Raw genomic sequence first — 26,581 nt, 5'->3', positions numbered from 1 at the left:
TCCACTGAGCCAAACTGGTTTCGGCAAAATATATATATTTTTTTAAAAGTGAGTGGATACGAGGTAGGCATTTAGTGGTGTCTGTCCAAAGGGAAGAAGGAGATATGAGTTTGCTTGCTGCAATTAAATGAGAAAAACCATATAAACGTTATGTGGTTTTTTTCTCATTTATATTATACAGCATTTACAGTATGTGCTCAAAGATTTTTTGACCTGCTGCTGCTATTGTTGCTACTACTACCGCTACTATTGTAAAATGTATTATTTAAGGATAAAAAACCTCTCCCTTGAATTTGCTGGTACTGTCCTCACTAAGAGCCACTGCTCAGATGTTTGAGGTGGGAAACTGAGGCTCAGGGGGCCAGGGTATCTCCCATGGGTGCCCAGCACCTTCCCTAGCTTTTCCCTGTCCTCCTATCCAGGGCCACTATCGAGGAGACCTACTCGAAAGCGATGGCAAAACTTTCCAAGCTGGCCAGCAACGGGACCCCCGTGGGGTGAGTGGGCCATGGGTGGGGTAGGGGTCCCCAAGGTTGTGGGGCCCTGGGGTCATCAGGAGCCTTCCCTGGGGTGGACATCTTTTCACAGGTGTGTTGTGTAAGATAGGGAGTCATACCCCCACTTACGGGGCTAATCAGACAGAGAAAGGTATATCATTCATTCATTCATTCATTCATTCACTATCTCATTCACTCATTTAACACATACTTACTGTGTACCTACTGTGTGCCAGGTACTGTTCAAGGCACTAGTAACCCAGTGGCCACCAAGACGGATAAAATCCTCAATTACCTTCAGGCTATGTTCATGCCATGTACACCTAGGATGTGTGACAAGAAAAATGTTAGCTACAAACATGAACAGTCCTGTCCTGGGGCTAAGAGTGCTAGGAAGGCAATGAAATAAGAGCGTGAGAGGTTGGGCACCTCCTCCGGGGTGGACTCCGGTTCTATGAGCTGAGACCTTAATAACGGGAAGGAGTCAGCCCTGGGAATGAGTGTCTGGGGGACAGAGACCCAGGCCTGCAGTTCGACCGGGCAGAGGCCCTGATGCAGCCACGCCCTATATGTTCAAGGAGGAGCAAAGAGGCTGGTTGCTGCAGGGCCTGGGTGAGCGGGAGATGCGATGGGGGGTTGGACACGGGGCCTGACGCACAGGTGACTTTACACGAGGATGCGATGTGGTCCCACTGACATTTGCAAAGTTCCCTGTGGCTGCTGTGGGGCAAAAGTTCTGTCAGGAGCAGAAATGGAGGCCGAGGGAGGGAAGGCGGGGGAAGCGGGAGGGGAATTCTGCTGAGGCAGGGAGGCCCCGTGAACTTGGTTGGGGCTGGTTGGGTCCCTGCTGCCTTTGGGTATCAGGTGGGGCCTGGAGCGAGGACTCTGGGCCTCAGGGCCTGAGTTTACATCCCAGCCCTGATGGTCATTCGCTGTGGGGCCTCGCATGAGTCACGGAGCCTCCTATTCCTCAGTTTCCCCATCTGTCACAAGCCTGCCTGATATGGGTGCCGTGGGGATTAAATGAGTTAATGTGTGTTGATGCTTAGCAGGGCCTGGCACACAGTAGGTGCCGGAGCCAATGCCAGTTATGCTGTCTGAGGGGACCCAGAGGTGCTGGGCCTGCTGGGCCCGCGTGTGACCGTGCCCGTCTCCAGGACCTTTGCCCCGCTCTGGGAGGTCTTCCGTGTGTCCTCGGACAAGCTGGCGCTCTGCCACCTGGAGCTGACCCGGAAGCTGCAGGACCTCATCAAGGACGTGCTCCGCTACAGCGAGGAGCAGCTCAAGATGCACAAGAAGGTGTGTGCCTGGGGGGCACTGCCCGGTGGGGTGGGCAGGGGGCGCCGGCGGCTGAAAGGAGCCCAGGCCTTCTGAGGCCTGCAAACCTCCAGCCTCCACTTGTGCTGCTGAGGATGCTGGGAATTCTGAAATTTCGAACCCAGAACCCCGCAGACCAGGGAACTGTCCAGACATTTCAGACTCAATCCTGGAGCAGAGTCTGTGCGCTGCAGCCTGGGGGCCGATCCAGCGCCACCGAGTTCTGTCCAGCCCACGAACTCGAATGGTTATTACATTTTTATTTTTATTTTTTTAAATATATTTTTATTGATTTTAGAGAGGAAGGGAGAGGGATAGAGAGATAGAAACTTCAATGATGAGAGAGAATCATTGATCGGCTGCCTCCTGCATGCCCCCTAATGGGGATCGAGCCACAACCCAGGCATGTGCCCTTGGCCGGAATCAAACCTGGGACCCTTCAGTCCGCAGTCCAACGCTCTATCCACTGAGCCAAGCCGGCTAGGGCTGGTTATTACATTCTTAAATGGTGGTGGTGGGATCCGGAGAAGAAAAATATTTTGTGAAACATGAAAACGACATGACACTCAGGTTTCAGTGCCAGTAAATCGAGTTTCATTGGCACACACCCATGTCCACTTGTGTACAATAGTCTGACTTTTTCTGAGTTGAGAGCCCATGACAGGCAAACCCATTTGCTGTCTGTCCCTTCACAGAAAAAGCTTGCTAACCTCTCATCTCGACGGTTAGCACCTACAGATGTTATTATCTGACATGTCTAGACGCTTTCAAACCTAGAATCTTGAAAGCGTCAAGCCTTAGACTCTCAGGAGCCCAAAATAGTAGCGTCTGATAATTCATAGGTGCTCGGCATTCACAGAGCCCAAATCTGCATTTTTAACTCTGTTAAAAAGGGGAGTTGGTAGTAGTACTCAATACTGTATACTTATAAATGGTTAATATAGTAAATCTTATGTGTATTTTATCACAATTTTTTAAAAAGTTGGGCACAAGGAAGTTTCCTGTGGGCTGATGTGAAACAATCTTAGGACTGGACTATGAAGTAGAAAAACCAGTGGGATAAACAGCACAGACTGCTGCAATTTGTCATTAAAAAATGGGCGAAAACAAGCATATTTACTCGTCCATGTGCTGATTAATTCTGGAGACCCATGATGGTAATAATGGGGGCCCCCTGGCAGAGGCCTGGGAGGCTGGGGATCAGGGAATGGAAGGCTTTTTTGTTTTATTATTGATTTTTATTTTTTTAAATATATATTTTATTTTTATTGATTTCAGAGAGGGAGCGGGAGATAGAGATAGGAACATCACTGATGAGAGAGAATCATAGATCTCTCTCTGCTGCCTCCTGGAGGCCCCACACTGGGGATTGAGCCTGTAACCCCGGGCAGGTGCCCTGACCGGGAATTGAACCCTGACCTCCTGGTTCATAGGTCAATGCTCCACCACTGAGCCACACCAGTCAGGCTATTGTTGATTTTTTAGAGACAGAGTAGAAAGGAGAGAGAGAGAGAGAGAGAGAGAGAGAGAGAGAGAGAGAGAGAGAGATTTGTTGTCTCACTTATTTATATATTCATTAGGTCTTGTATGTGCCCTGACCTGGGATCAAACCCACAACCTTGCTGTATCAGGACGATGCTCTCACCAACTGAGCTATTCAGCCAGGGCAGGGTATGGGAGGTTTTAGGGAGCTCACCCCTTAAAACTTTTTTTTTAAATATATTTTATTGATTTTTTTACAGAGAGGAAGGGAGAGAGATAGTTAGAAACATCGATGAGAGAGAAACGTCGATCAGCTGCCTCCTGCACATCTCCTACTGGGGATGTGCCCGCAACCCAGGTACATGCCCTTGACCGGAATCGAACCTGGGACCTTTCAGTCTGCAGGCCGACGCTCTATCCACTGAGCCAAACTGGTTTCGGCTCCCCTTAAAACTTTTTGAATTATGTGTAAATATTACCTACTTTAAACATGACAATTTTTTGTATTAAAATAATACTCAGAGAATCCCACAATGTTTGGGAAGCTGGGAACTTCACGGTCTGCACCTGAGGTCTGTTCAGGTCCTGCGCCCATGGGTGTCAGGTGGCACCCATGGCTCCCCCTTCCCCTCCCTCGCAGCTGAAAGAGGAAGCAGGGGGCACCCTGGACGCTGTGCAGGTCCTCGCGGGCGTCAGCCAGCTCCTGCCCAAGTCCCGAGAGAACTACCTGAACCGGTGCATGGACCAGGAGCGGCTGCGGAGGGAGAGCACGAGCCAGAAGGAGATGGACAAGGTGAGCCCACCGCTGCACGTCTCCAGCCCACACCAGCCCACGTCCGCAGGTCCGGGGAGCTTGCCGAGGCGTGAGGGCTGCCTGATGGGAGAGCGAAAACATGTCACAGAGCTATGGTTATCCAACCTGAGTGTGGTCCCCAGACCCTGGGCACCCCAAGAAGTTCACCTGCTGGGGGAGCGGTGGGGGGAAGCTCCCTGGGTGTCCTCGCCCAACCCTGTCCCCTCTCCGTGCCTCCCAGGCAGAGACCAAGACCAAGAAGGCGGCAGACAGCCTGCGGCGCTCCGTGGAGAAGTACAACTCCGCCCGCGCCGACTTCGAGCAGAAGATGCTGGACTCCGCTCTGGTAAGAACCTTAGAGACCACACATCCCCGGCCATGGGCCTCAGAAGTCCAGAACCTCCCACACCCTCAACTCCCAGGAGCCTCCGTCACAGGGATAAAGCCATCAAAGGCTAGAGCCAGTTAGCTAGTGTTATTGTTGTTGACATTATTATTATTATTATTTCAAAAGTCAAATACTTTTTATTTTATTTTTTTGTTCATCCTCATCTGAGGATATTTTTCATTGATTTTTAGAGAGAGTGGAAGGGAAGGGTAGAGATAGAGAGAAACATAGATATGAAAGCTACACATCGATTGGTTGCCTCCCATACGTATCCTGATAAGGGCCGGGGATTGAGTCTGCAACCAAAGTACATGCCCTTGACCAGAAGCCAGGACCCTTCAGTCCAAGGGCCGATGGTCTATTCACTGAGCCAAACCAGCTAGGGCTCAAATAATTTTTGTGCCTTGGTTTTCCTACCTGTAAAATGGGAACAGTAATAGTACCTGCCTCATAGAGTTGTTGTGAAGATTAAATGAGTCACTATATTTGAAGTTTTCAGACTAGTACCAGGTGCATAGAAACCATTCTATGAGGTGTAATTTTTATTTATATTATTATTGACTAGAGACCTGGTACACAAAAATTCATGCACTGGGGCGGGGGGCGGGGGGTTGTCCCTCAGACTGGCCTGTGCCCTCTCACAGTCCAGGACCCCTCAGGGGATGTCCACCTGCCAGCTTAAGCCCAGCCCCGCGTCCCTGCCACCTGGGTGGTCATGATGCGACCTGTCCCTGTCTGGCTCACAAGTCATGCGCCACCTGCCTGGAAGCCACTTTTATAACCCTCAAACAAAGCGAGGTCGACCAGATGGCTGGGTTGGTCCATTGTCATCACAGGATGAAGGCAAATGGTAATCCCAGGGATAGGGCACGCGCAGCCGGCAAAGGGGAGTGAATGACAGGCGTAAGCTGCAGTCGGACATCCTTAGCACTGCCGAGGAGGCGGGAGAGGCTCCCTCCACCATCACTGCGCTTGCAGCTGTCAGCCCGGCTTGTGGCTGAGCGGAGCTCCCCCTGTGGGAGCGCACTGACCACCAGGGGTCAGCTCCTGCATTGAGCGTCTGCCCCCTGGTTTCAGTGCACGTCATAGCGCCCTGTCATTCTGGTCATTCCGCAGTTAGGGTCAACTTGCATATTACCCTTTTATTATACAGAATAGGATGAGGTTTTTCGGTTTTTGTTTTTTTAACATGATAGGGCAGGATTTAGACTCTAAGAGTCTCCTGACATTTCATGGTGGCTGAGAGGCCTGGGTTCTGGTCCAGCCTCCATTCCTCACCAGCTAAGTCACTTTTTACAAGATCCTGTATCTCTCTGGGTCTCTGTCCATCCAAATGTGTGAAAAGCAGATTGGAATCTCAGGATCAGGAATCAGATTTTTTTTTTCTGATTTTGCAAGTGATGGAAAATTACAAATGATAGAGACCTTCATTCAAACTGACAAAGAAGATTTATAGGCTCACGGGACAGAAAAGTTGGAGGGGAGGGTTCCAGGCATGGCTGGATCCAGGTGCTCGAATGGTGTTGGCAGGAAGTTGTGCCTCTCTCCTTTTCAAGACTGTTTTTCTCTCTGGGGCTTCATTCTCAAGCAAACACGCCCCCATCTCTGTGTGTGTGTGTGTGTGTGTCTGGCAAAGTGGCCACCAGCAGCTTCCACATGCATCCCACCAATTCATTGACTCGGGATAAGAAAATGTCCTTTCCCTATAGTCCCAGCAAAAGACCTAGGGCAGGCTCTCCTTGGCTCTTCCCCAAACCGATCACTGGGCCTAGGGGGTTGAGATATTCTGACTGATCGGGCTGAGTCACAGGTCACCTCCTGGTGGCCTCCCCCTTTCTGCTGGCCCCTCCCCTGCTGCCTCAGCACTTCCAGACCATGGAGGAGACCCACCTCCGGCACATGAAGACGCTGCTGGGCTCCTATGCCCACTCGGTGGAGGACACCCACGTGCAGATCGGGCAGGTGAGTGGGGCCGGGGGTGGGGCATGAGGGTGGAGGTGCTGAACAAGAGGTCCCTGGCCTTGCCCAGTTACACACCCCACCCACTCTGCCCAGGTTCACGAGGAGTTTAAGCAAAATATAGAGAACATCAGCGTGGAAATGCTGCTGAGAAAGTTTGCAGAAAGCAAGGGCACGGGCCGGGAGAAGCCTGGTGAGTCGGGGCACCTGGGGGTCAGGCTGCGTGGAACGGACAGGGCTCAAGAGGCAGGAGGCTTCCCTGGGTCGCAGTTTCCTCATCAGTAAAATGGGCTGATGACAAGTCTAACTCTAGAGCCCACAGAGGAAGGGGATTTGATGCCTGATCTTATGTGTAAATCTCATACAACCAGATACCGGAGGGGCCATGAATGCCAGACTCAGTTGTTCAAACTTTACCCCCAAGGGCCAAGGAAGGCCTTACGAGCTGTTGAGCAAAAGACCAATTGGAAACAGCCCAGGTGCAGGGTCGGGGAGATGTGGAGAGCAAGAGCTTGGGGCCAGACCTGGGTGTGAGCCTTTTCCTCACCGCTTTCTGCTGTGAGGACTCGGATGTGGGTCTTGACTTCTCTAAGCCTCGGTTCTTCATCTGTAAAGTGAGGATAATACTGATCCCCAGCTGATGGCTGTGAATGTTCAGTAATTGGATGCAGGTAATAGGCCAAGTGTCCGCCTGGCACACAGTAGGCATTCAGTAGATGCTGGTGCACAGTCTGTCCCCAAGTCCAGTGTAGCACGAAGGCCTGTCCCTTCTCCCTCCTGGCTACACAGCTCAGCCCGCCCCTCCTTGGCCCTTACTCTAGCCCTTCGCTGGCCCCAGATCAGTCATGTCCTGCTTCTGCCCACACACCCTCCCTGGCTCCCATCTCCCTGAGGAAAGCCCCAGCTCCTCTCCCTGGCACTTGCAGCCCAGCCCATGGCATAGACTTGTGGTCCATCCCTGACCTACCCAAGGTCCATCCAGAAAAGCTGGACGTAGAAATGACTCAGGCATCACCCCTCCCCCCAGTCCGTCCCAAGGTGGGAGCAGAACCCATGGCCCATCCCCTCAGGACCAGCTCTGGGACGGGTGCGTGCGTGTGTGTGTGTGTGTGTGTGTGTGTGTGTGTGTGTGGCCAGGGGTGTACTGCTACCCTCCTGGGGCCCAGGCGCCCTCTCTGCTGAGAGTCCCAATCCCTTCTGTCTCAGGGCCGTTGGACTTTGAGGCGTACAGCGCAGCCGCCCTGCAGGAAGGCAAGTACGTCTGGACCTGGATGCCCAGGCTGGACTGTAGGGAAAAGGGAGGCAGAGCTGAATAGGAAGGGGGCACCCCCAGGGCTCAGCTGCACCCATCATCCGTCCTCAGCAATGAAACGTCTGCGGGGAGCCAAGGCCTTTCGCCTCCCAGGACTGAGCCGGCGGGAGCGGGAGCCACCTGCAGCTGTGTGAGGAAGCACCCCGCCCCCCACCCCACCCCCCGCATCCCCCCAGCCCCCCTGCCCTGGCCCGGGAGACCTCCTGCCAGGCTGTCCCAGAAGTCCCCCGGTTAGGGTAGCCCAGGAGCATTCTCACTCCAGGCTGGGCACGGAGTACCCTGACCCAGGCTAGCTCAGGGCTACCTGCCCGACCTAGTCCAGAAGTCTTCCTCCTGCCAAGGCTAGACCAGGACTCACCCAGGATTGCCCCTGCCCAGGGTGGTCCAGGATTCCTCCCCTGATCAAGGTTAGTCCTGCTATTTCCTCACTTGACCTGTCCCAGCCGTTCCTACTCGGCCCAGATGAGCCCGGGAGTCTCCCTGCCCAAACTAGTACCCACTCCTTCTGTGCCCAGTCCCCTGACTGGCCCAGGTTGACCCTGCCCAGGCTGGCCCCGATCCTTTCTTTCCAAGACTAGCCCCTACGTTCCGTGTTTTCAGGCAAGCCCTTCAGACGAGCTCCAGGGTTCCTCCTCTTCCAGCTGTTTGAGAACACCCCTTGCTTTGCCAACCCCAGACTCACTGTCCCTCACCCCAGGCCGGCCCCGGGGTTCCCCCACCTGCAGGGCCAGCTCCGGACATTATCGCAATCCAGGCCCACCCCCTCAGTTGCCATTTCCAGTGTTGGGGGCCAAGGGCAGGGCAGATGGGGAGGGAGGGCTGATACCAATGTCTCTTTTTTATCTGCAGAGATTCTCTGGAGCCTGACCCACGGGTGAGTGCCCTCAGGGTTGTTTTTAGGTCTGGGAGGCGGGGGGAGGGGGGAAAGGGGAGGGGGGAGGGGGGGAGCGGGTGAAGGGGTACAGGGTGGAAATCGAGGTTTGGTAGGGGAGAGCCTGACTCGCTGCTTGTCCTCCAGGCCTGTGCAGAAGTGGATGAAGAAGGTTTCACTGTCCGGCCTGATGTGACCCAGAACAATATCCTCGTGGCACCCTCTGGGGGCGGTTGTTGGCATAGCAATGAGAAAGCTCTGCCCGCAGTGATTTCGCTGCCATTAGCACCCTTCTCTGCGTACACCCCGTGGGGAGCCTCTAGTGAGGACCAAGCGAAGACCCCTGCCCCGTGGGGTCAGGGCTGGTCAAGAGGGAGAGAGGAGGGGCTGGGTCACAAGAGAGGGGGATCCAAGAGGGCTTCCTGAAAGAGGGGGTACCCGTGTTGGGGCTTAACAGTTGAATGGGCTAGGCGTTCACTACTTAGGGCAGGACATACTTGTGCAAGGGCTTGGATCGGGGTAAGGGGTGGGGGGGTAAAACGGTGTCGGGGCCAAGGGTGACAGGCGAGAGAGAATGCTGCAGGGCCTCCAAGGGTTTGAACGGAAGGGATATGGTCAGTTTGAGGGCTGCCTGGAGGGAGGCCCTGCATCGGCATCTGCTTGGCCCCTTGACCGAGGTGCACGCACAGCTGAGCCCTCCCGCTTCTCATCCAGCGACTCAGACTTTGACGACGAAGAGCCCCGCAAGTTCTATGTGCACATCAAGCCCGCCCCGGCCCGGGCCCCGGCCTGCAGCCCGGAGGCGGCGGCCGCACAGCTCAGGGCCACGGCTGGCAGCCTCATCCTCCCTCCAGGCCCGGGGGTGAGGCTGGGGCAGGTGTTCCAGGTGGGCCCGGGGGCCGGCTAGAGGCACCCCGCCTGACCCCACCCCTTTGTCCACAGGGCACCATGAAACGCCACTCCTCGCGTGAGTACCTGTTCAGGAGTCTCTTTTTTAAATATGTTTTTAATTGATTTTTTAGAGAGAGGGGGAGAGAGAGAGAGAAACATCAACGATGACAGAGCATCGTTGATCGGTTGCCTCCTGCATGCCCCCCACTGGGGATGGAGCCCGTAAGCCGGGCATGTGCCCTGACCAGGAATCAAACCAGTGACCTCTGAGCCACACCGGCCGGTATTCAGGGGTCTTTGGTTTGGGGGGAGGGGGGGCGGGAGGAGAACATGGAGGGAGGACTAGGCCTAAAGTGTTGGGTGGGTTTGCATGCCAGCTCTGCGTGTGACTTGGGCAGGCCGCTCACCCACTCTGCCATGCAGCCTCCTCTTCTGAGAAATGAGGTCATGAAGAGAATTAGCTGAGACCCAAGAGGGGTTTCTGGGAAAGAAGCCAAAACCTGGAGACAGCGCGGTCAGGTCCAAAGCCCTCCCTGCCTGATCTGGCCTCTCCTGCCAGCGCGAGGCAGCCCCGAGCCTTGGCCTCCTGGTCTGTGGAGTCGGGAGCAGGCAGGGTGACAGGACGGCTCAGAGGGGAGGCCCTTCTCTTGCAGGGGATGCTGCTGGGAAGCCACAGAGGCCTCGGTCCGCCCCGAGGGCCAGCAGGTGAGTTCCACGGGGTGGGACGTCGCGTCCGCACAGTGGGCCGGTGGGCCATCCCCCTCGTGTCTCCCCACCTCCCCGGACACCTCCCTGTGTCTCTGTGTCCCCTCCTCTCATCAGGCAGGGAGTTGAGGCTGTGGCGTATTTTGAGAGACCGCTTTCTAGCAGTGATTCATTTGGTAAACATTTATTGAGTGCCTACTGTGTACTCATGCCATTCTGGGTTCTGAGGATATGGGAGCAAGATAGGTCCTCCTTCTCAGAGTTACATCCTAGCGGCTCAGGTTTTATGAATAACAAATAAGTTCCAGCATATTCAGTACTTCTAAGTGTTCTGACGAAACCGAAGAGGTGATGCGATGGAAGAGAGAAGTGGCGACTTCAGTCGGGCTGGCAGTGGGGGGCCTCTGGGCTTGTGGGGAGGACGACTTTGCGCTGAGCCCTGAGGAGAAGCAGGAGTGGCCACAGGGAGGACTGGGAGGACGGAGGCCAAACTCCGCAGCATGTGCAAAGGCCCTGAGGTGAGAGGAGGCCCGGAGACAACAGAACAGCCCCTCTTGTCCTCTGGTCCCCAGCTGCACAGAGAAGCTGCAGTCCGATGAGCTGGCCTCCAAGACCCTCTTTGGGCCACCCCTAGAGTCAGCCTTTGACCACGAAGACTTTACAGGTAATGGGGGTAAGGGCTTCCGGGAGCGTGGGTGTGGCCGGCGGGTGGACGGATGGAGCCATTGCAGGCGTAGGTGGCGCAGTGGGCAGGAGGGCGAGGGCGGACGCTGGGGGCCTTTGTGAGCCAAGGGGAAGATCAGTGGGGCCAGGTCAGTGTGAGGGTGGGCGGGGCCACAGCGTGCGCAGGAAGAGCCAGAGAGAAGGTGGAGCCGCTTGGTAGTGGGGGTGGCAGTGGGGGGTGGGTGAGGCATCAGTGGCGAGAGAAGGAACCAGCGGGAGTGTCCTGGGGTGGGCTGTGAGCACTGGCTTTGAATGGCCCGGACCCCCGCGTGGGCAGGGTCTGGAGCTAGTTGCCCCGTCTCCCCCCAGGTTCCAGCAGCCTCGGCTTCACCTCCAGCCCCTCGCCTTTCTCCTCCTCATCGCCGGAGAACGTGGAAGACTCCGGCCTGGACTCACCATCCCACGCGGCACCTGGCCCCTTCCCAGATTCCTGGGCCCTCCGCCCGGCCACCCCGCAGAGCCCACCTACCTGTAGGCCGCAGCCACCACCCGAGTCTAGGGGAACGCGGTCCCTGCTGTCATCAGACTCGCCACTGCCCCTTGCAGCATCCCCAGGCCCCTGGGGGCGGGAAGCTGTGGCTGGAGGCGGTAAGTCCCGCAGCCAGGAACTGTTATGGGAGCTGTGGGGAGGAAGGGGCATCTACCATGATCAGTGCTGAGATGGAGGCTGGCGGAAACCTCACCCTCACAGGAGAGGGTGTTTAATGAGAGAGGTGTTAACAAGGCAGGAGGTGGCAGGTGCCGCTGAGGGCTCCCAAGCATAGGGGCCTCTCTGAGGAGGGACATCTGAGCTGTGACATGATGGAGGTGAGGTGAAGCCATATGGGTGTGGGGGCAGGGGTTCCCAGCAGAGGGTTAGAGCCTACGCAGAGGCAATGGGGTGGGAGCCCGCTAGGCCCCCTGAGGAACAGCGGGGAGGCCAGTGTCGCCAGAACAGAGACATGGCAGGGAGCGGGGAGGGGGGAAGACGCCAGCAAGGAGATGGGCCAGGCACCGGCACCCGGGGGGGGGGGGGGGGCCGGAGAGGAAGGAGAGGGTCCAGGCTGAGCTGAGGCAGGGCTGCGGCAGGGAGGAGGCGAGCAGGCAGGAGTGGGTGCCTGGAGGTCACACAAGGAGGGTGGAGTCCCCTTTGCATTTAGAGAAACGGCTGTGACCACTGAGGTCCCAGCAGTGGTAAGGGGGTGCCAGGCAGAGGCCATGGTTAGACAAAGACCCTGATTGGAGCTGCTTCAAGGGAGGGCCCTCGGGAGGGAGGGAGTGGAGACGGGGAGTGGAGACGAGCTGAGCAGTCAGAGCTTCACTGCAGAACAGGGGTTCTCAGCCAGCCGGTTGTGCGGCCAGGGCACACTCAGCAACGTCACTGGCGGGGGACTGTCACCCCGGGGACGGCACGACCAAGGCCAGGGGTGCAGTTCCCCACCCGGCAGCCCAGGGGATGGCAGCACCTCGGAAACGGTCCCCAGTGTCAGCAACGGGAGGGAGAGGAACGTGGCCTGGGCGGGTTGGGGGGAGGGGGGGTGCGTGGGCAAGCAGTTCAGCTGGAGCAGAGCAGGGGCTGCTGGGGAGGCAGGAGAGCGAGGGGACCCTGGGTGGGACACCGTGACGAGAAGGGTGAGACTCAGACGTGGGCCAGGGGAGGAGGCCACTGCTACCCTCTCAGAAAGGGTGACAGTCATGGAATTGCTGAGAGTCAGGGAAAAGCCCTCTTCCAACCCCCTCCCCCCGCCCCCCGCCCCTCGCCGTAGGGTGCCTGCCTCCTGAGCACCCAGGCCCCGGGGCAGGGAGCTCCCCTCTTATTAGGCCACAGTCTGGTGTCAGGGCTGTGGGTGGCGTCTGCAGTCCTGTCTGGCACCTTCTCTGAAGCCCCAGGACTTCAGACCACCCAGGGGTCTCCCCACAGTCAGTCTGACTCCCGGGTTGTGACTGAGATCCTCCCCTGGGGAGGCCCGAGCGGCCCAGGCAGCCTCTCAGCCACCGTCTTTCTCACACTCGCTCCCCAGACCCAATGCCCGGACCTGCTGACCTTCCCGCCACGGAGGGCCTGGCAGCCCTGCCCCGGAGGCCCCGCTCCCGGAAGGTGTCCTGCCCCCTCGTGAGCAGCAACGGGGACCTGGTAGGCTGAGGGGCATGGCTGCGCTGGGCTGGGGCGCCTCGGGTCGGCAGCAGGACGCTGCTCCTGGCGTGTCCACAGCCCGGCCTGTCGTCTTCCCTTCCAGCCTCATTCTCTGAGCTCCTCCCCGCTGGGCTCCTCCGTCCCCGGCGCCGCCCCCGAGCGCTCCAGCGTCTCCTCCCAGACGGGACACGGTACCTGTGGGCTTCACCTTCTCTGGCCGGGGTGGGTGGGGGCTGTGATACCATAGACACCCTATTGGCAGAGGGCAGGTTCTGGAGCCTGAAACCTGTCCTCACGCTCTCGTCTGTCCTTCATTCCCCCCCCCCCCAACCCCCGCCAGGAATCTCCCGGGGCCCAAGCCCTGTGGTCCTGGGCTCCCAGGATGCCCTGCCCGTGGCCACCGTCTTCACCGAGTATGTCCACGCCTACTTCCGTGGCCACAGCCCTAGGTATGCAGTGCCGGGGAGAGTGCGGACGGTGAGGGGCAACGGGCTCCCTGGGGCTTGTGTCTGGGTTCCAGCAGGGGCAGCCTCCAGGTGGGTTTTGTGACCGGCTTTCCCACGGAAGGGCCTTAACCACTGGGCTGAGCCTCCAGGCCCCTCTCCTGAAGGGCAGTGGGCGCGACAGAGGGCGTGGGAACAGGGCTGGCGTCATTGCCGCCCCTGTGTAGAGGCCTCGACCTGAAGGCAGGAACTCCAGAGGCCAGGCCTGTGGAGAAGGTGGGTAAAGGGTGAATTGAGGGGCCGGGGGTCGTCTGGGGGTGATGCCCAGAAGAAAAGAACTTCACGTCAAACCAAAGAGAGGAAGAGAGCGTTAGACCCCACGCCCAACATGAAGACAATTCTAAAGCTGAATTTTGCTGTGAGCTTCCTGGCGGCCGAGGGGAAAAGAGAACCAGGGCAGGAGCTGTTCCTGCCTCCTCAGCCCAGCGTGGCTTCTTCCTGGAGCCTGGATTGCTATGCAGGCGGGGACACAACGGGAGGAGGTTGGGGTGTAGCCAGGGCCTTGCTGCTTCTGCAGACCCAGGGAGCCCCAGGAAAGAGGCGAGGATGAGGTGCGGGCAGAGCCCTGAGCCAAAGCCCAGTCCCCTCCCCTCTCACCCAGCTGCCTGGCTCGAGTAACTGGGGAGCTGACCATGACCTTCCCAGCCGGCATTGTGCGTGTGTTCAGCGGGACCCCACCCCCACCGGTCCTCAGCTTCCGTCTTGTACACACCACCCCCATCGAGCACTTCCAGCCCAATGCCGACCTGCTCTTCAGGTACTGCTGGGAGGAGGGAGGCAGGAGCAGGGGGTTCCAGCGGCTAGTGGGGGCCAGGAGCTCCCCCGCCGTAAACTCCTCCTCTGCCTCCCAGGATTTGCCGTGTGTCCCTGGGCCAGTCCCTCCCTCTCTCTGGACCTCACTTTCCTTTGCTTCCTCCCCCGCCTCTCCCCCCTGCAAATGCTCTTTGCGGGGGAGGGGGGGGGGGGGCAAGGTGGCCTGGGAAATCAGCATCTTTAGGAAGCCCTTGGGGTGGGTGGGGTGCTGGGGACCCTGAGAGGCTTCTTCCGAGGGTGGGGGTGATTATTCCGGGTCTCTGCAGCGACCCCTCCCAGAGCGACCCTGAGACCAAAGACTTCTGGCTCAACATGGCAGCCCTGACGGAGGCCCTGCAGCGCCAGGCAGAGCAGAATCCAGCCGCCTCCTACTACAATGTAGTGCTGCTGCGGTACCAGGTGGCCTAGGTGGATGGGGTGGGCAGAGGGGTAGGGAGGGGATGGGGGATACGGAGGGGATGGGGGATACGGAGGGGATGGGGGATACGGAGGGGATGGGGGATACGGAGGGGATGGGGATACGGAGGGGATGGGGGATACGGAGGGGATGGGGATACGGAGGGGATGGGGATACGGAGGGGATGGGGGATACGGAGGGGATGGGGGATACGGAGGGGATGGGGGATACGGAGGGGATGGGGATACGGAGGGGATGGGGGATACGGAGGGGATGGGGATACGGAGGGGATGGGGGATACGGAGGGGATGGGGATACGGAGGGGATGGGGGATACGGAGGGGATGGGGATACGGAGGGGATGGGGATACGGAGGGGATGGGGGATACGGAGGGGATGGGGATACGGAGGGGATGGGGATACGGAGGGGATGGGGGATACGGAGGGGATGGGGGATACGGAGGGGATGGGGGATACGGAGGGGATGGGGGATACGGAGGGGATGGGGGATACGGAGGGGATGGGGATACGGAGGGGATGGGGGATACGGAGGGGATGGGGATACGGAGGGGATGGGGGATACGGAGGGGATGGGGGATACGGAGGGGATGGGGATACGGAGGGGATGGGGGATACGGAGGGGATGGGGATACGGAGGGGATGGGGGATATGGAGGGGATGGGGGATACGGAGGGGATGGGGATACGGAGGGGATGGGGGATACGGAGGGGATGGGGGATACGGAGGGGATGGGGATACGGAGGGGATGGGGGATATGGAGGGGATGGGGGATACGGAGGGAACGGGCAGGGCAGAAGGAGCAGGGAAGGGATGGTGGGAGTATAGGGAGGGCAGAGGGTAAATGGTGGCCAGAAAGGCATTGTAGGGAGCCAGGCTTCCACGGTGCAGATGGCATCATTATGCACATTAGAAGTGCCCCTCCCAGGCCCCTGCGGGGGTGCCTGTCCACAGACTGTACTAGAATGAGGCCCTCTCCCGCCCTCTGCTGGACGTGTGGTGTAATGCAGACTCCTATCTGCAAAGCCTCCGGGGCCGGTCTCTCTTGGGGCGGTGTGTGCCATGCAGACTCCCGCCGCTGTAGTGCGCCGTGTGGTAGGACAGGATGGCCCGAGCTCTGTCCTCTCTCTTCCAGTTCTCCCGCCCGGGTCCCCAGTCTGTGCCGCTGCAGCTGAGCGCCCACTGGCAGTGTGAGGCGACCCTCACTCAGGTCTCGGTGGAGTACAGCTACCGGCCCGGTGCCACGGCTGTGCCCACGCCACTCACCAATGTCCAGATCCTGCTGCCTGTGGGGGAGCCTGTGACCAATGTCCGCCTGCAGCCGGCTGCCACCTGGTGAGGGCACATGGACGGCCAAGAGGGGCTCAGCGGTGCCCCTGAACCCCCCAGCCCTCCCCTTGATGAAGCAACTAGGGCAGTGGTTCTCAACCCTGGCTGCACATTAGAATCACCTGGGAATCTTTTTAAAATCCTCATTTCTGGGCCTCATCCTCCGGAAATTCTGTTTCTTTCTTATGGGGTGAGGCCACAACATTAGTAACAAAGAAACAGAATTTCCGGAGGATGAGGCCCAGAAATCAGGATTTTAAAAAGATTCCCGGGCGATTCTAATGTGCAGCCAAGGTTGAGAACCACTGAACTAAAGGGTCCACCCTGCACCTGACTGGCCAGCGTGGGCTTGAACCGCTTACAGCTGAGGGTGCTGTTATCACACAGGGATAATAGCTGACACAGCTTCCTCCGTGCCAGGTGTGTCCATGGGCTCAGCACGCACTGGTTGGCTTACGGCTCGTAGCAATCCCTCCGGGTGTAGACGGCCATCGTCCCTATGTATGGATGGGGAAACTGAGGCAAAGGGAGGCTAAATTGCTTATCTAAGATCACATCAGGATCTGAATCCAGCTCCAGTGTTGCCTTGGTTTTGTATAAAGGATAGAACCTGTCATGAAGAAGCCAGGCTTACAGGACCAAATGCATCCTCTAAAAATGCTGCAAGGCTGTGGGTCTCGGGACCAGCTGCTCCACATCCCACCCCTGCCTCACTGACGGGGGAACTGGAGCAAGGGAGCGCCTGGCTTGCCCCGGTCACATAGCTGAGAGGAAACTGAGCTGGGACCCTGGGTTCTAAGTGTTCTCTCTGGGGTTGACCTGACCGAGCTTCTCTTGATGCCAGGAACCTGGAGGAGAAGCGGTTCCTATGGAAACTTCCAGATGTGTCCGAGGCAGGGGGTGAGTTGTGGTTGTACATCAGGACTCAGGGGTCTCAGGTGGGAGAATCGGGGATGTGCTTGGGGTAGGGGAGTGTGGCCAGGCTTGGAAGGGCTTTGACAAAGCTGAAGGAGAGGCATCCTGGGAGTGGGCACAGCAGGTGCAAAGGCCCTGGGGCAGGACCCCTTTACAAACCACACACAGTCTTGTGGAGCCAAAGAAAACGGGTGCAGGGGCACAAGAGGAGGTCAGAGGGGTAGAGAGGCCACAAATCAAAGCAGGGCCAGGGCAGAGTCGGGGTCACAGTGGGCCTGGGGCCAGGGATGGGACACAGCTGACCTCAGGCCTCCCCAGGCTCTGGCCGCCTGTCTGCCAGCTGGGAGCCGTGCTCAGGGCCCAGCACGCCCAGCCCCGTGGCCGCTCAGTTCACCAGCGAAGGGGCCACTCTGTCCGGCGTGGACGTGGAGCTGGTGGGCAGTGGCTACCGCATGTCGCTGGTAAAGAGAAGGTTTGCCACAGGTATGTACCCACTCTACTGCCCCCACCTTCCTGGGAGCCAGGCCTCTGCTATGGCCAAGCCCCACCCCCTGCTTCTGCCAGGATGCAGGGGTGAGGGAGGCATTTGAGGTATTTGGGAAGGATAGGTGGGTGTCAGGTCTGGAAACCCAGTGTGGGGTGGTCACAGACAGGGAGGGGTGGCCAGGGTCCAGGGGGAGGGGTCAGGAAGGAAGATGAATGTGTCTGGGCCATCCCCTGGAGGGTGGGTGTCCTTGCAAGGATCCAGAGCCCACAGCCAGAAACACCACTGCACCAGCACCCTCACCCTGTTCTCCTGCCCCCACAGGGGGCTGCTGGGGTCCATGGGGCAGTGAGTTAAGGGGTATTTTGAGAAGGATTGGGGGATCCGAGGGTAGGGATAAGCGACCCTCCTTCCACTCACGGCCCCACCCCCACAGGGATGTACCTGGTGAGCTGCTGAGTCCGGAGGCTGATCAGCCCACTGGCCCCAGCTCTGCAGAGTCCTGGTGCTTGGTGACTGCTCTCTGCCTGCCTGCCGGATCCTGGGGTCCCAACCTGGCCTCCCCCGAGGCCCTGACTCTGTGGAGAGGAGCCCCACGCCCAGCCTGGCTGAGCCTGAGATTCACTTCCGCTCATACCAGCTCCCACACAGGCCCTTGGACTTTTAATGTTCTTTGAATAAACACTTTATTTTCTAATAAAATAATTTTCCTGCTCCTGGAAGTTTCCTTTCCAGCGCCAGAGAGGAGAGGAAGAGAAGACAGATGCGTGGGGGAGAGCTAACCTCCCTAATGTTCCCCGTCCCCCACCCACCCGCTTACTCCCACTCAGAGCAGAAAAAGCCCAACATGGACACCCCAGCCCCATGGACACCTCCAGTTCCATGGACTCAGAGCTGGGCTGGTGGAAGGAATGAGGACTAGAGGAACACAGACTAGAGTGGGAGTGTCAGGAAGACTTCCTAAGGAGTGGATATTCTAAATGGGGCTTTGAGGTATGAGTAGGAGTTTGCAAGATGGGGATGGACACCCCAGGCAGAGAGATACAGAGTTGTGAGTTCCATGAGAAAGCAATTAGTCAATCTACAAATATCAATTGAGTACCTACTGTGTGTCAGGCAGTAAGGACCCAACAGTGAGCAGGAGAAAGCTCTCGGGAGCCATGCAGCTATGAGCCGAGGTTTAGAGCGTGCAAGTGGCTTGACCTTCCTGGGCCTCATTTTCCTCATCTGGTGGCTGAGGGGCGGTCACACACTTTGACAAGACCCTGGTGCAGAGGAAGCACCCCAACAGTGCCAGCAGCTTTTCTTTGATGGGAGCTAGGGAGGGAGTGGGCCTCAGTGCAGGTGGGCAAGAAGCGGCCTGATTGGGGCCAGGACAGGCATGGTAACTGTTAGGTCGGTGAGAGCCCAGGATCAGATACATGCAGACATGTGATGAGACAATGGACTTCCCCTGGAATTTCTCACAGATCAACGTGCCAGACACAGATACCAGCTTCTTCTCCCTGAATCCACATACCCCCCACACAGATATGGACTTCTTCTGAATACCCCCGCCCATCCCCTGCGGCAGAGAATTCCTCAGCTCATGTCCCCGCCCCTCACCCAACTGCAGTATAAAAAAAGCGCCCCCCTCCCTGTTGGTGTGAATCCACGTGCCCTGTCCTTGGGGTACGTGGGTCTCCCAGGGACGAAGAAATAAACCTTTTCCTTTCTTTTCTGATTCACTGGTCTCTATTCTTGCGCCGCCTCCTGAGCCACCTAACCTAACAGTAACCAGCACACTTTGGTGGGGAGCAGATCTGAGCTCAGTGGAAAGTCCTGGGTCCTGATGGACATGTGAGGACCCAGTGTACCTGCCCTTGAGGCTGTGCAGATCCCAGGGACCCAGCCAGGCCAGGTGGAGCTCAGGAAGCAGGAAGTGGGGTTTGGCCTGTGGTCTCTGATCCTCCCACCCTGTCTTCCAAAGAGAGCAGGGGGTTTGGCTGTGCCTCAGTTTCCTCATCTGCGAAGTGGGGGGAAATCCTCTAGTTGGGAGCAATGTGTGTCCTCTCGGTTGCCTCAGTCCCTGCAGAATGGCCTCTTTGCTGGTCCTATGTGGCTGAGGGGCCAGAGTGCCATCTCCCCCTGCGAGAGGGGACACCGTTCATCACCTCCTGGTGGGTCACAGGTGAGGTCAGGTATCTTTTGAAACATGAGGCAGCCCTATGTTTTGGCTCAGTGGTTAGAGCGTCGGCCTGCAGTCTTTGCACACACACATGTGCACACACGTGTGTGTGCAAAGACTTGGGGCGGAGGGGAAACACCCATTGGATCAGATGTTTGACTCTGGCTCCTTGATGGAGCTCAGGCCTCGCAAGGGGGCAAGGACCCCTCAACCAGCTCCAAAGTCCTGTTCTAGGGTCACAGGTTCGATTCCGGTCAAGGGCACATACCTTGGTTGCAGGCTCTATTGGGGCTCCCGTTGGGGCGCGTGAGGGAGGCAACCAGTCTGTGTGAGACATCAATGTTTCTCTCTCTGTGTCTCTCCCCCTCCTTTCCATTCTCTCAAAAAAAAAAAAAAATCAATGGAAGCAATGTCCTCTGGTGAGGATTAACAACAACAAAAAAAAGAAATTTAGCCCGGCCTGCATAGCTCAGTGGTTGAGCCTCGACCTACGAACCAGGACTTATGAACGGTTCGATTCCCGATCAGGGGACATGCCCAGGCTGCGGACTCAATCCCCCGTGTGAGGTGTGCAGGAGGCAGCTGATCAATGATTCTCTCATCATTGATGTTTCTATCTCTCTCCCTTCCTCTCTGAAATCAATAAAAATCAAATAAATAAATAAAACAGAAGGCATTTCCCACGTGTGGCCTTTCAGCTGCCTGGCGATCCAGAACTGGTGTGACATGTGCCAGGAAGGAGGGTGGGACGCCTGTTTAACTTGCCAACCCAGGGCGGGCAGGTTGGCATTGTTTGATACCCCGGTTTCCCATGCCTGGGAAGCCCAAAACCTCACGGGGGGGGCGGGCCACAAGTGGCTGGGTCACTCGCCAGAGGCCACCCCAGTTGGTGAGCGGCCTGGTTGGGGATTTTTTTTTTAAATTAAGGTGAAATTCACATAATAAAATTAATCATTTACAGTGAACAATTCAGTAGCATTTAGTACATTCACAATGTTGCACAATCAACCACCTTGATAAGGACTAACTGGAACTTTTTTTTTTTTATTGATTTCAGAGAGGAAGGGAGAGGAAGCGAGAGATAATAAATTTTATGGTTAACTTCCTTTCCCTGATGTCAGGACTCCTCCGTCTCCGAGCACAGGCCGGACTGTGCACCTGGCTTGCCATACCTGCATGCGCTTTGCAAGCCTTTCTTTCTTTCAAATAAACCCTTTGGTGACAAAACAACCAGTCGATACTATTTTTTCAGTTGACAACCTCTGGGTCCAGAACGTTCCATCACCCTCCAAGAAGACCCCAAGCCCATGAGCAGTCCCTCCCTATTCACCCTCTCCCTCCCCCCCCCCCCAGCGCCCCTCCCCGTGGCAACCACTAACCGGGCTTCCTATCTCTATGGATTTGCCCGTTCTGGGCATTTCATATAAATGGAATCACACATGTGGCCTTTTTTGTCTGGCTTCTCTCACTCAGCATGTTTTGAGGTTTGTCCACGAAAACCTGTGTCCGTGCTTCAGTCCTCCTTATGACTGAGTAATGGCCCACTGAGTGTGTGAGAGCTACGTTTTGTTCCTCCTTCACCAGCTGAGGGACATCTGGGTTGTTGTTGAAAAATCAGACAGAGGCCGAAAACCAGGACTACAGGCTTTATTAGAGGAGAAGCACCTGCCGGGCTGCCTCACAAGGGGAGGACAGCAGCACGTGCAGGGGTGGGCACGCCTTTTGAGGGGCAGAATGGGAAGGGGTGGGGGGCTTAGTGTACTCGGCGCACACTGATTGGTGGCTTACTGCATTGTCCATATAGGACAAGGGCTTAGGGTATTTGGCAGGTGTGGATTGGTGGTCCACTGTATAGTCCATATAAGGTACCTGGTTAGTCACTCAGGTATTTCTGGGCTGCAGGTTACATCATACCCCGCCCACCAGTTGGGGGAAGGGAGGATCTATCATTCCAGGCTTTTGGTAATAGTAAAAAAAAAAATTGAGAGTCCGGGCAAGGTCAGGGGGTGAAGGTCTGTCTTCCATAGCTACTTCCTGCTGAGAGGGGACGTCGTCAGGGGCATCTGCCTGGGGTCTCAAAGATTCCGGTGACATAGGTGTCTCTAGGTTATGAATTCAAGGCCAGATAGATTTCTCCCACCTTCTGGTTGGCGAATGCCTGCATTCTGTTCTGCAAAAAACTAGTGAAACAGCGCATGAGACAGGGGCCAAAGAGCATGATTAAAAGAATAAATACCAGTGGGCCTAATAGTGGGAGGAGCCATGGTATAAGTGAGCCAAAGATGTCATATCCCCCTTTTAGCTGGTTACGTCGTCTTTGGTCAATCCTGTCCCGGAGGGATTTAATGTGATCTTTGTCAATTCCTGATTCATTTACAAAGTAGCAGCATTCTTCCCCAAGAAAGACACAGGTACCTCCTTTTTCAGCTGTCAAGAGATCTAAAGCACGCCGGTTCTGTAGGGCTACCGCTGCTAAGGAGTCTACCTGCCTTTGAAGGGATTCCAGGGAATTGCTAATGATGGAGATATCTTCTGAAAATTCAGCAGACAATTTGTGGTAGAAATGAACAGAGGAGGAAATGCCTCCTACGCCTGTCCCTGCTGCAGTGAGAACTCCCGTACCCACTAAGAGGGGAACAAGGGCCCCCCTTTTGTGGCGAGACCTGAGAAGACCAAGAGAAGATTCGAGTTCTCCCTCTGTTCTGATAGAAAGGTTGGGAGTTAGGAAGACATAAAGGCAGAGCGAGTGTGACAGGTCCCGGGGGACACAGGTGTAGGCTGTAGTCCCACAGAGGAGAAAAATACCCGGTGGAGGGCAGGCTAAGGGAGGGGGTAAATTTATAGATTGTGTACAGTAGTAAGGTGCTGGAGTAGTTGAGGTAGTGGTTTGAGACGTATTTGTTAAACAGGTAGTGTTTTCCATATTAAAGAGAGAGATGTTGTATAGGGTGCATTGAAGTCTGGTATAGGTAAGAGTTAAGTTAGTGGTCCAATAGGTTGGGATTGGAGTGGCTATGATGAGGGTTCGAGCCAGTGACAGACAAATCCAGCAGGATGTAGAGAAGGAGGGATTGATGTTAGAGAATAGATAGAAAGTTGTGTTGAGGAGGGTGGGCAAAGGAGTAGGTCCAGGGTTTGCAGGGCGAGAGAGAATGTCCTTTAGTGAGGGAGGGATAGGTTGGGATTAATAAAGACAATTATAGTAGAATTGATGACTCCCTCAACATCCCAAGTTCGTTTCATCTGAAAATATTAAAAACCTGAGCTTCTTCCAGAGTAAACAGTCGGAGGGTCCCTTGCCAGGTAAGAGCCTGTGAAGAGTGAGGAGTCATCAGGTCCTGGATGGTGTCACCGAGTCTTCTTCGGGGATGGTGGGAGGCACTTGGTGAGCCTGAGAGAGGAAGGTATTGCAGTGAAAGTGGGAGGGAATGTTAGAATGGGCTGTATCCAAGGGAAAAGAAAATAGGAAGGAAAGGAGCAGTGGAAGCCGGGGACCTGGATGGTTGGATAAGAAGTAAGACACTGTGCTGGCTTAACTTCTAATTTTTACTGAACCTTAATCCTTGCTGTTTTTCTGAATATTCTGGTTTAGCTTGAGAAGTGTCCAGCTACCTTGTCCTGCCAGGCTTGGAGACCGAAACCTCACTTTCTTGCTCAGAGTAAAATGGCCCTTTTATAATTCTTATAAATAGTTAACTTAGAACTTCTCTTTCTTTCTTTCTTTCTTTCTTTCAACATTTCTCTTTTCCTTCTCATCACATACACAACCTTCATAAATTTCACACTTTCAAATTAGCCTTCAAACCTTCTTTCTATGTCCTTCAAAAATGCATAACCATGCCTCAGACCTTCCATTACTTTCAATAAAGTATACATTCTAAGAGCAGGTGAATTCATTTAACCCAGCAATGCTCCAAAGTCTTTAAGTTAATAAAGACTTTGGAAAATTATGTATAGGTATATGAGGCTGGAGAAAATGCAGGGGGAGGAGGGAGCAGGCCCTGCAATCTGTTCTCAGGCCTCTAGCCGCTTGGATTTTAAAACTGCCACATTTTTCCTAGAGATAACGATCTCAGTTTCTGATAGTAGCTGGACTGTTGAGTCCTTTGGAAAGGGTGGAGTGGGGGAGAGGGGTGGGGTGAGAAGGCGCTGAGGTCAGAGGAGTTTTCAGAGCATTAAAGGGGTGAGAATGGTGGCCTTGGGATCTAAAGGCTCAGTGAGGGGGGGTCCCTTCGCCATGTCATGTCATGGAGGAGCTTTGCAAGAAGACCTCAGTTGTGAACCCAGAGGCGAGAGTACCCAGTGAGCCTGAGAAAGAAGATTTCTTTTTCAGAGGAGGGGACAGTCACAGAGGAGATAAGATAAGGCATTTACAGTCCCAGGAATGGCGCAGCCTTGTGGGGTGAGACAGTGAAACTGAGGTAGGTGACTGTGGTTTGGGACAACTGGGCTTTATGAGGGGATACATGGTAGCCTTGGCTGGGCACCGAGGTAGAATAAGAAAAGAGTGGATGGGGGAATTTAGTAAGATGCAGTGTGGACATGAGGTGGCTAATGGCTGTGAGACTAATCCATCAACCCCCATAATAGAGTCTGAGGAGTGGACAAGGGTCCCAGCGAATTTGGAGAGGGCAGAATAAGTGGCCCAGTGTCAATTAAAAAGGAGATCGGCTTACCTGTCGCCACATTTGTTACCCGAGGCTCTGTCCTGGTGGTGTAAGTCTGTGGGGGCCTGGGCAGCTTCTTCGGTGGCCAGTCCCAGGAGGTCTGGGAGCTCCAAACCGGATCCAGAGGGTGGCCATGCTGGACTAGCTGAGGCCTGACCCTGAGGGCCAGACTACAGTCTGATTTCCAGTGGCCTTTCCCTTCCGCACCTTGGGCAGGGCCCAGGAGGGGGTCTCGGGTTTGAGCAGGACTTGGCTCAGTGTCTTTCCTTGCTGCTTTTGAGGCATGGGCCCGGAGGAGGCTTAGCCCCTGACTTACCCGCAGTTGGAGGACCGGCACTTCGTTTGGGGTTTGAAAGCGGTGGCTAGGAGCTGGAAGGCTCCTAATGGGCCTCAGCCTTGGCCTGATCTCGTCTTTTGATTTTGGATATGGGCTTCCTCATCTCTATTATTAAAGACCTTAAAGGTTAACGAGGTCTTCTTGAGGGGTTTGTGGAAGTTTGCTGCGCGTGTCGGGGGGAGTAAAGGTGGTCAGGTCAGTGGAAAAAGAAACCTGAGATGCCTCTCAATCTGTGAGGCTGGATACAGAGAGTGGGGCATGGACTCAGACTATGTCCTCAGTTCCTGCTGCCTCCCTCAGGGGTAGAATGGATGCAGGAATAAAAGAGGCTGTTGAGGAAGGCAGTCTGTGGGTGGCCTGAGAATGAGTGTTAGTGGGAAAAGCCGTTTTAGAGCTCACGTTCCCAGGATTTGGGCTCTCAGGGACTGGGGAGAAGGTGGCTGCTGGTTAAAAGGTCTGAAGAGAAAGAGTCAAGATATTTTGAGAAATATCAATTTGAGAAAGATCAGAGAGTGAGAGGGGAATGGCTACCCGGGTAATACCCTCCCCCCTGCGACTTTCCAGCAAAGGGAACTTGCCAGCCACCTGAATTCGGTTGCTGGCGGTCAGTGGGCGGAGATTCGGCAGAGAGCGCACAGGGGAAGGCTGGCGGTTAGAGATCTCAGAAGGTAGAGGATGCAGGTTTCTACGCCAGGGTTGTAAGAGTCAGAAGACAGAGAAAGGAGCTGAGAATCAGTTTGAGAGGCAAAGAGGACTTTGCGAGGAGGATCTGATGAGTAGAACATGAGAAGTAAAGCGAGGAGCGAGAGCAGAGGGAAAAAGAAGCCTGTTTGTAGGGATTTCGAAAGCCTTTCCCTGTCCGGTGGCAAAATTATCTAGATCTCGGAGGATATTGGAATCGAAAGTGCCGTTTTTGGGCCACTGAGAACCACTGTCGAGTTTATATCGTGGCCAGGCAGTGTTACAGAAAAAAAACGAGCTTCTTTGGTTTGATATAGCCAGAAAGACCAAGGGTCGAGAGATTGGCGAGGAGACACCCTAAGGGTGTGTTTCGAGGGGGTTTGGACTGAGAGGTCCCCATGACCGGAGGGAAGGGCGATTGGAAGTTGGGGAAGGAACAAGGAGCGTCCTCCTGTTCCCTCAGCCAACCTGTAGCGAGTGAGACGAGAAAAGGTTCCAAGGTCGTCACCCCGAGACCTTTCCCGCGGAGTAGAAGAGAATTCCCGGCCAGGTACCTGGGCTTTCGTAGAACGCACGAAACGTGTAGCAGAGTAGACGGGAAACTCTGTAGGCCCTAATGCCCCTCCAGGTCACAGGGAGCTAGCAAAAAAAAGTGGCGGGGGGGGGGGGCGGGGGGTTCCTGAAGCCTACCGGAGAAGGGAAGCGACGAGATCCCCACGTGTCCTGGTGCGGCAGGGTTCGAGAGGTGTCTGGAGCGGGCCAATCAACTCAGAACCATACCACCGAGCAGAGCCAGAGCAGGAATCAGAAGCTCGGGCCTAGGTTCGAGGATCGTCCACGCTCCTGTTCACCTCTCCCGGGTCTTCGGCACCAAAATGAAAGATCAGACGGAGGCCTAAAACCAGGACTACAGGCTTTATTAGAGGAGAAGCACCTGCCGGGCTGCCTCACAAGGGGAGGACAGCAGCACGTGCAGGGGTGGGCACGCCTTTTGAGGGGCGGAATGGGAAGGGGTGGGGGGCTTAGTGTACTCGGCGCACACTGATTGGTGGCTTACTGCATTGTCCATATAGGACAAGGGCTTAGGGTATTTGGCACGTGTGGATTGGTGGTCCACTGTATAGTCCATCTAAGGTACCTGGTTAGTCACTCAGGTATTTCTGGGCTGCAGGTTACATCATACCCCGCCCACCAGTTGGGGGAAGGGAGGATCTATCACA

The 26,581-nt window shown here is 55.9% G+C and overlaps 1 protein-coding gene across 1 annotated transcript in view; it reads left to right on the top strand.

Annotated features, from left to right (window-relative positions):
• FCHO1 (FCH and mu domain containing endocytic adaptor 1) overlaps positions 1-18,224 on the top strand; it is a 30,368-nt gene extending 12,144 nt beyond the window's left edge. The window contains exons 6-29 of the mRNA XM_081092426.1: positions 423-497; positions 1,655-1,796; positions 3,937-4,089; positions 4,331-4,435; positions 6,341-6,439; positions 6,533-6,629; positions 7,643-7,687; positions 7,800-7,878; positions 8,598-8,622; positions 8,767-8,824; positions 9,303-9,481; positions 9,562-9,586; positions 10,164-10,215; positions 10,788-10,879; positions 11,248-11,526; positions 12,939-13,051; positions 13,155-13,242; positions 13,392-13,500; positions 14,156-14,311; positions 14,634-14,766; positions 15,917-16,116; positions 16,955-17,010; positions 17,344-17,508; positions 17,946-18,224. Coding sequence (XP_080948552.1) covers positions 423-497; positions 1,655-1,796; positions 3,937-4,089; positions 4,331-4,435; positions 6,341-6,439; positions 6,533-6,629; positions 7,643-7,687; positions 7,800-7,878; positions 8,598-8,622; positions 8,767-8,824; positions 9,303-9,481; positions 9,562-9,586; positions 10,164-10,215; positions 10,788-10,879; positions 11,248-11,526; positions 12,939-13,051; positions 13,155-13,242; positions 13,392-13,500; positions 14,156-14,311; positions 14,634-14,766; positions 15,917-16,116; positions 16,955-17,010; positions 17,344-17,508; positions 17,946-17,968 — 2,548 coding nt within the window. The 3' untranslated portion in view covers positions 17,969-18,224. The remainder of the gene's footprint in view (positions 1-422; positions 498-1,654; positions 1,797-3,936; positions 4,090-4,330; positions 4,436-6,340; positions 6,440-6,532; positions 6,630-7,642; positions 7,688-7,799; positions 7,879-8,597; positions 8,623-8,766; positions 8,825-9,302; positions 9,482-9,561; positions 9,587-10,163; positions 10,216-10,787; positions 10,880-11,247; positions 11,527-12,938; positions 13,052-13,154; positions 13,243-13,391; positions 13,501-14,155; positions 14,312-14,633; positions 14,767-15,916; positions 16,117-16,954; positions 17,011-17,343; positions 17,509-17,945) is intronic.
• Positions 18,225-26,581: the final 8,357 nt, after the last annotated feature.

The sequence above is a fragment of the Myotis nattereri genome (assembly GCF_964212035.1).
Source record: "Myotis nattereri genome assembly, chromosome: 5".
Lineage (NCBI taxonomy): Eukaryota > Metazoa > Chordata > Mammalia > Chiroptera > Vespertilionidae > Myotis > Myotis nattereri.
The sequence above is the reverse complement of the archived record's forward strand: the minus strand, read 5'-3'. Positions and strand labels throughout refer to the sequence as shown.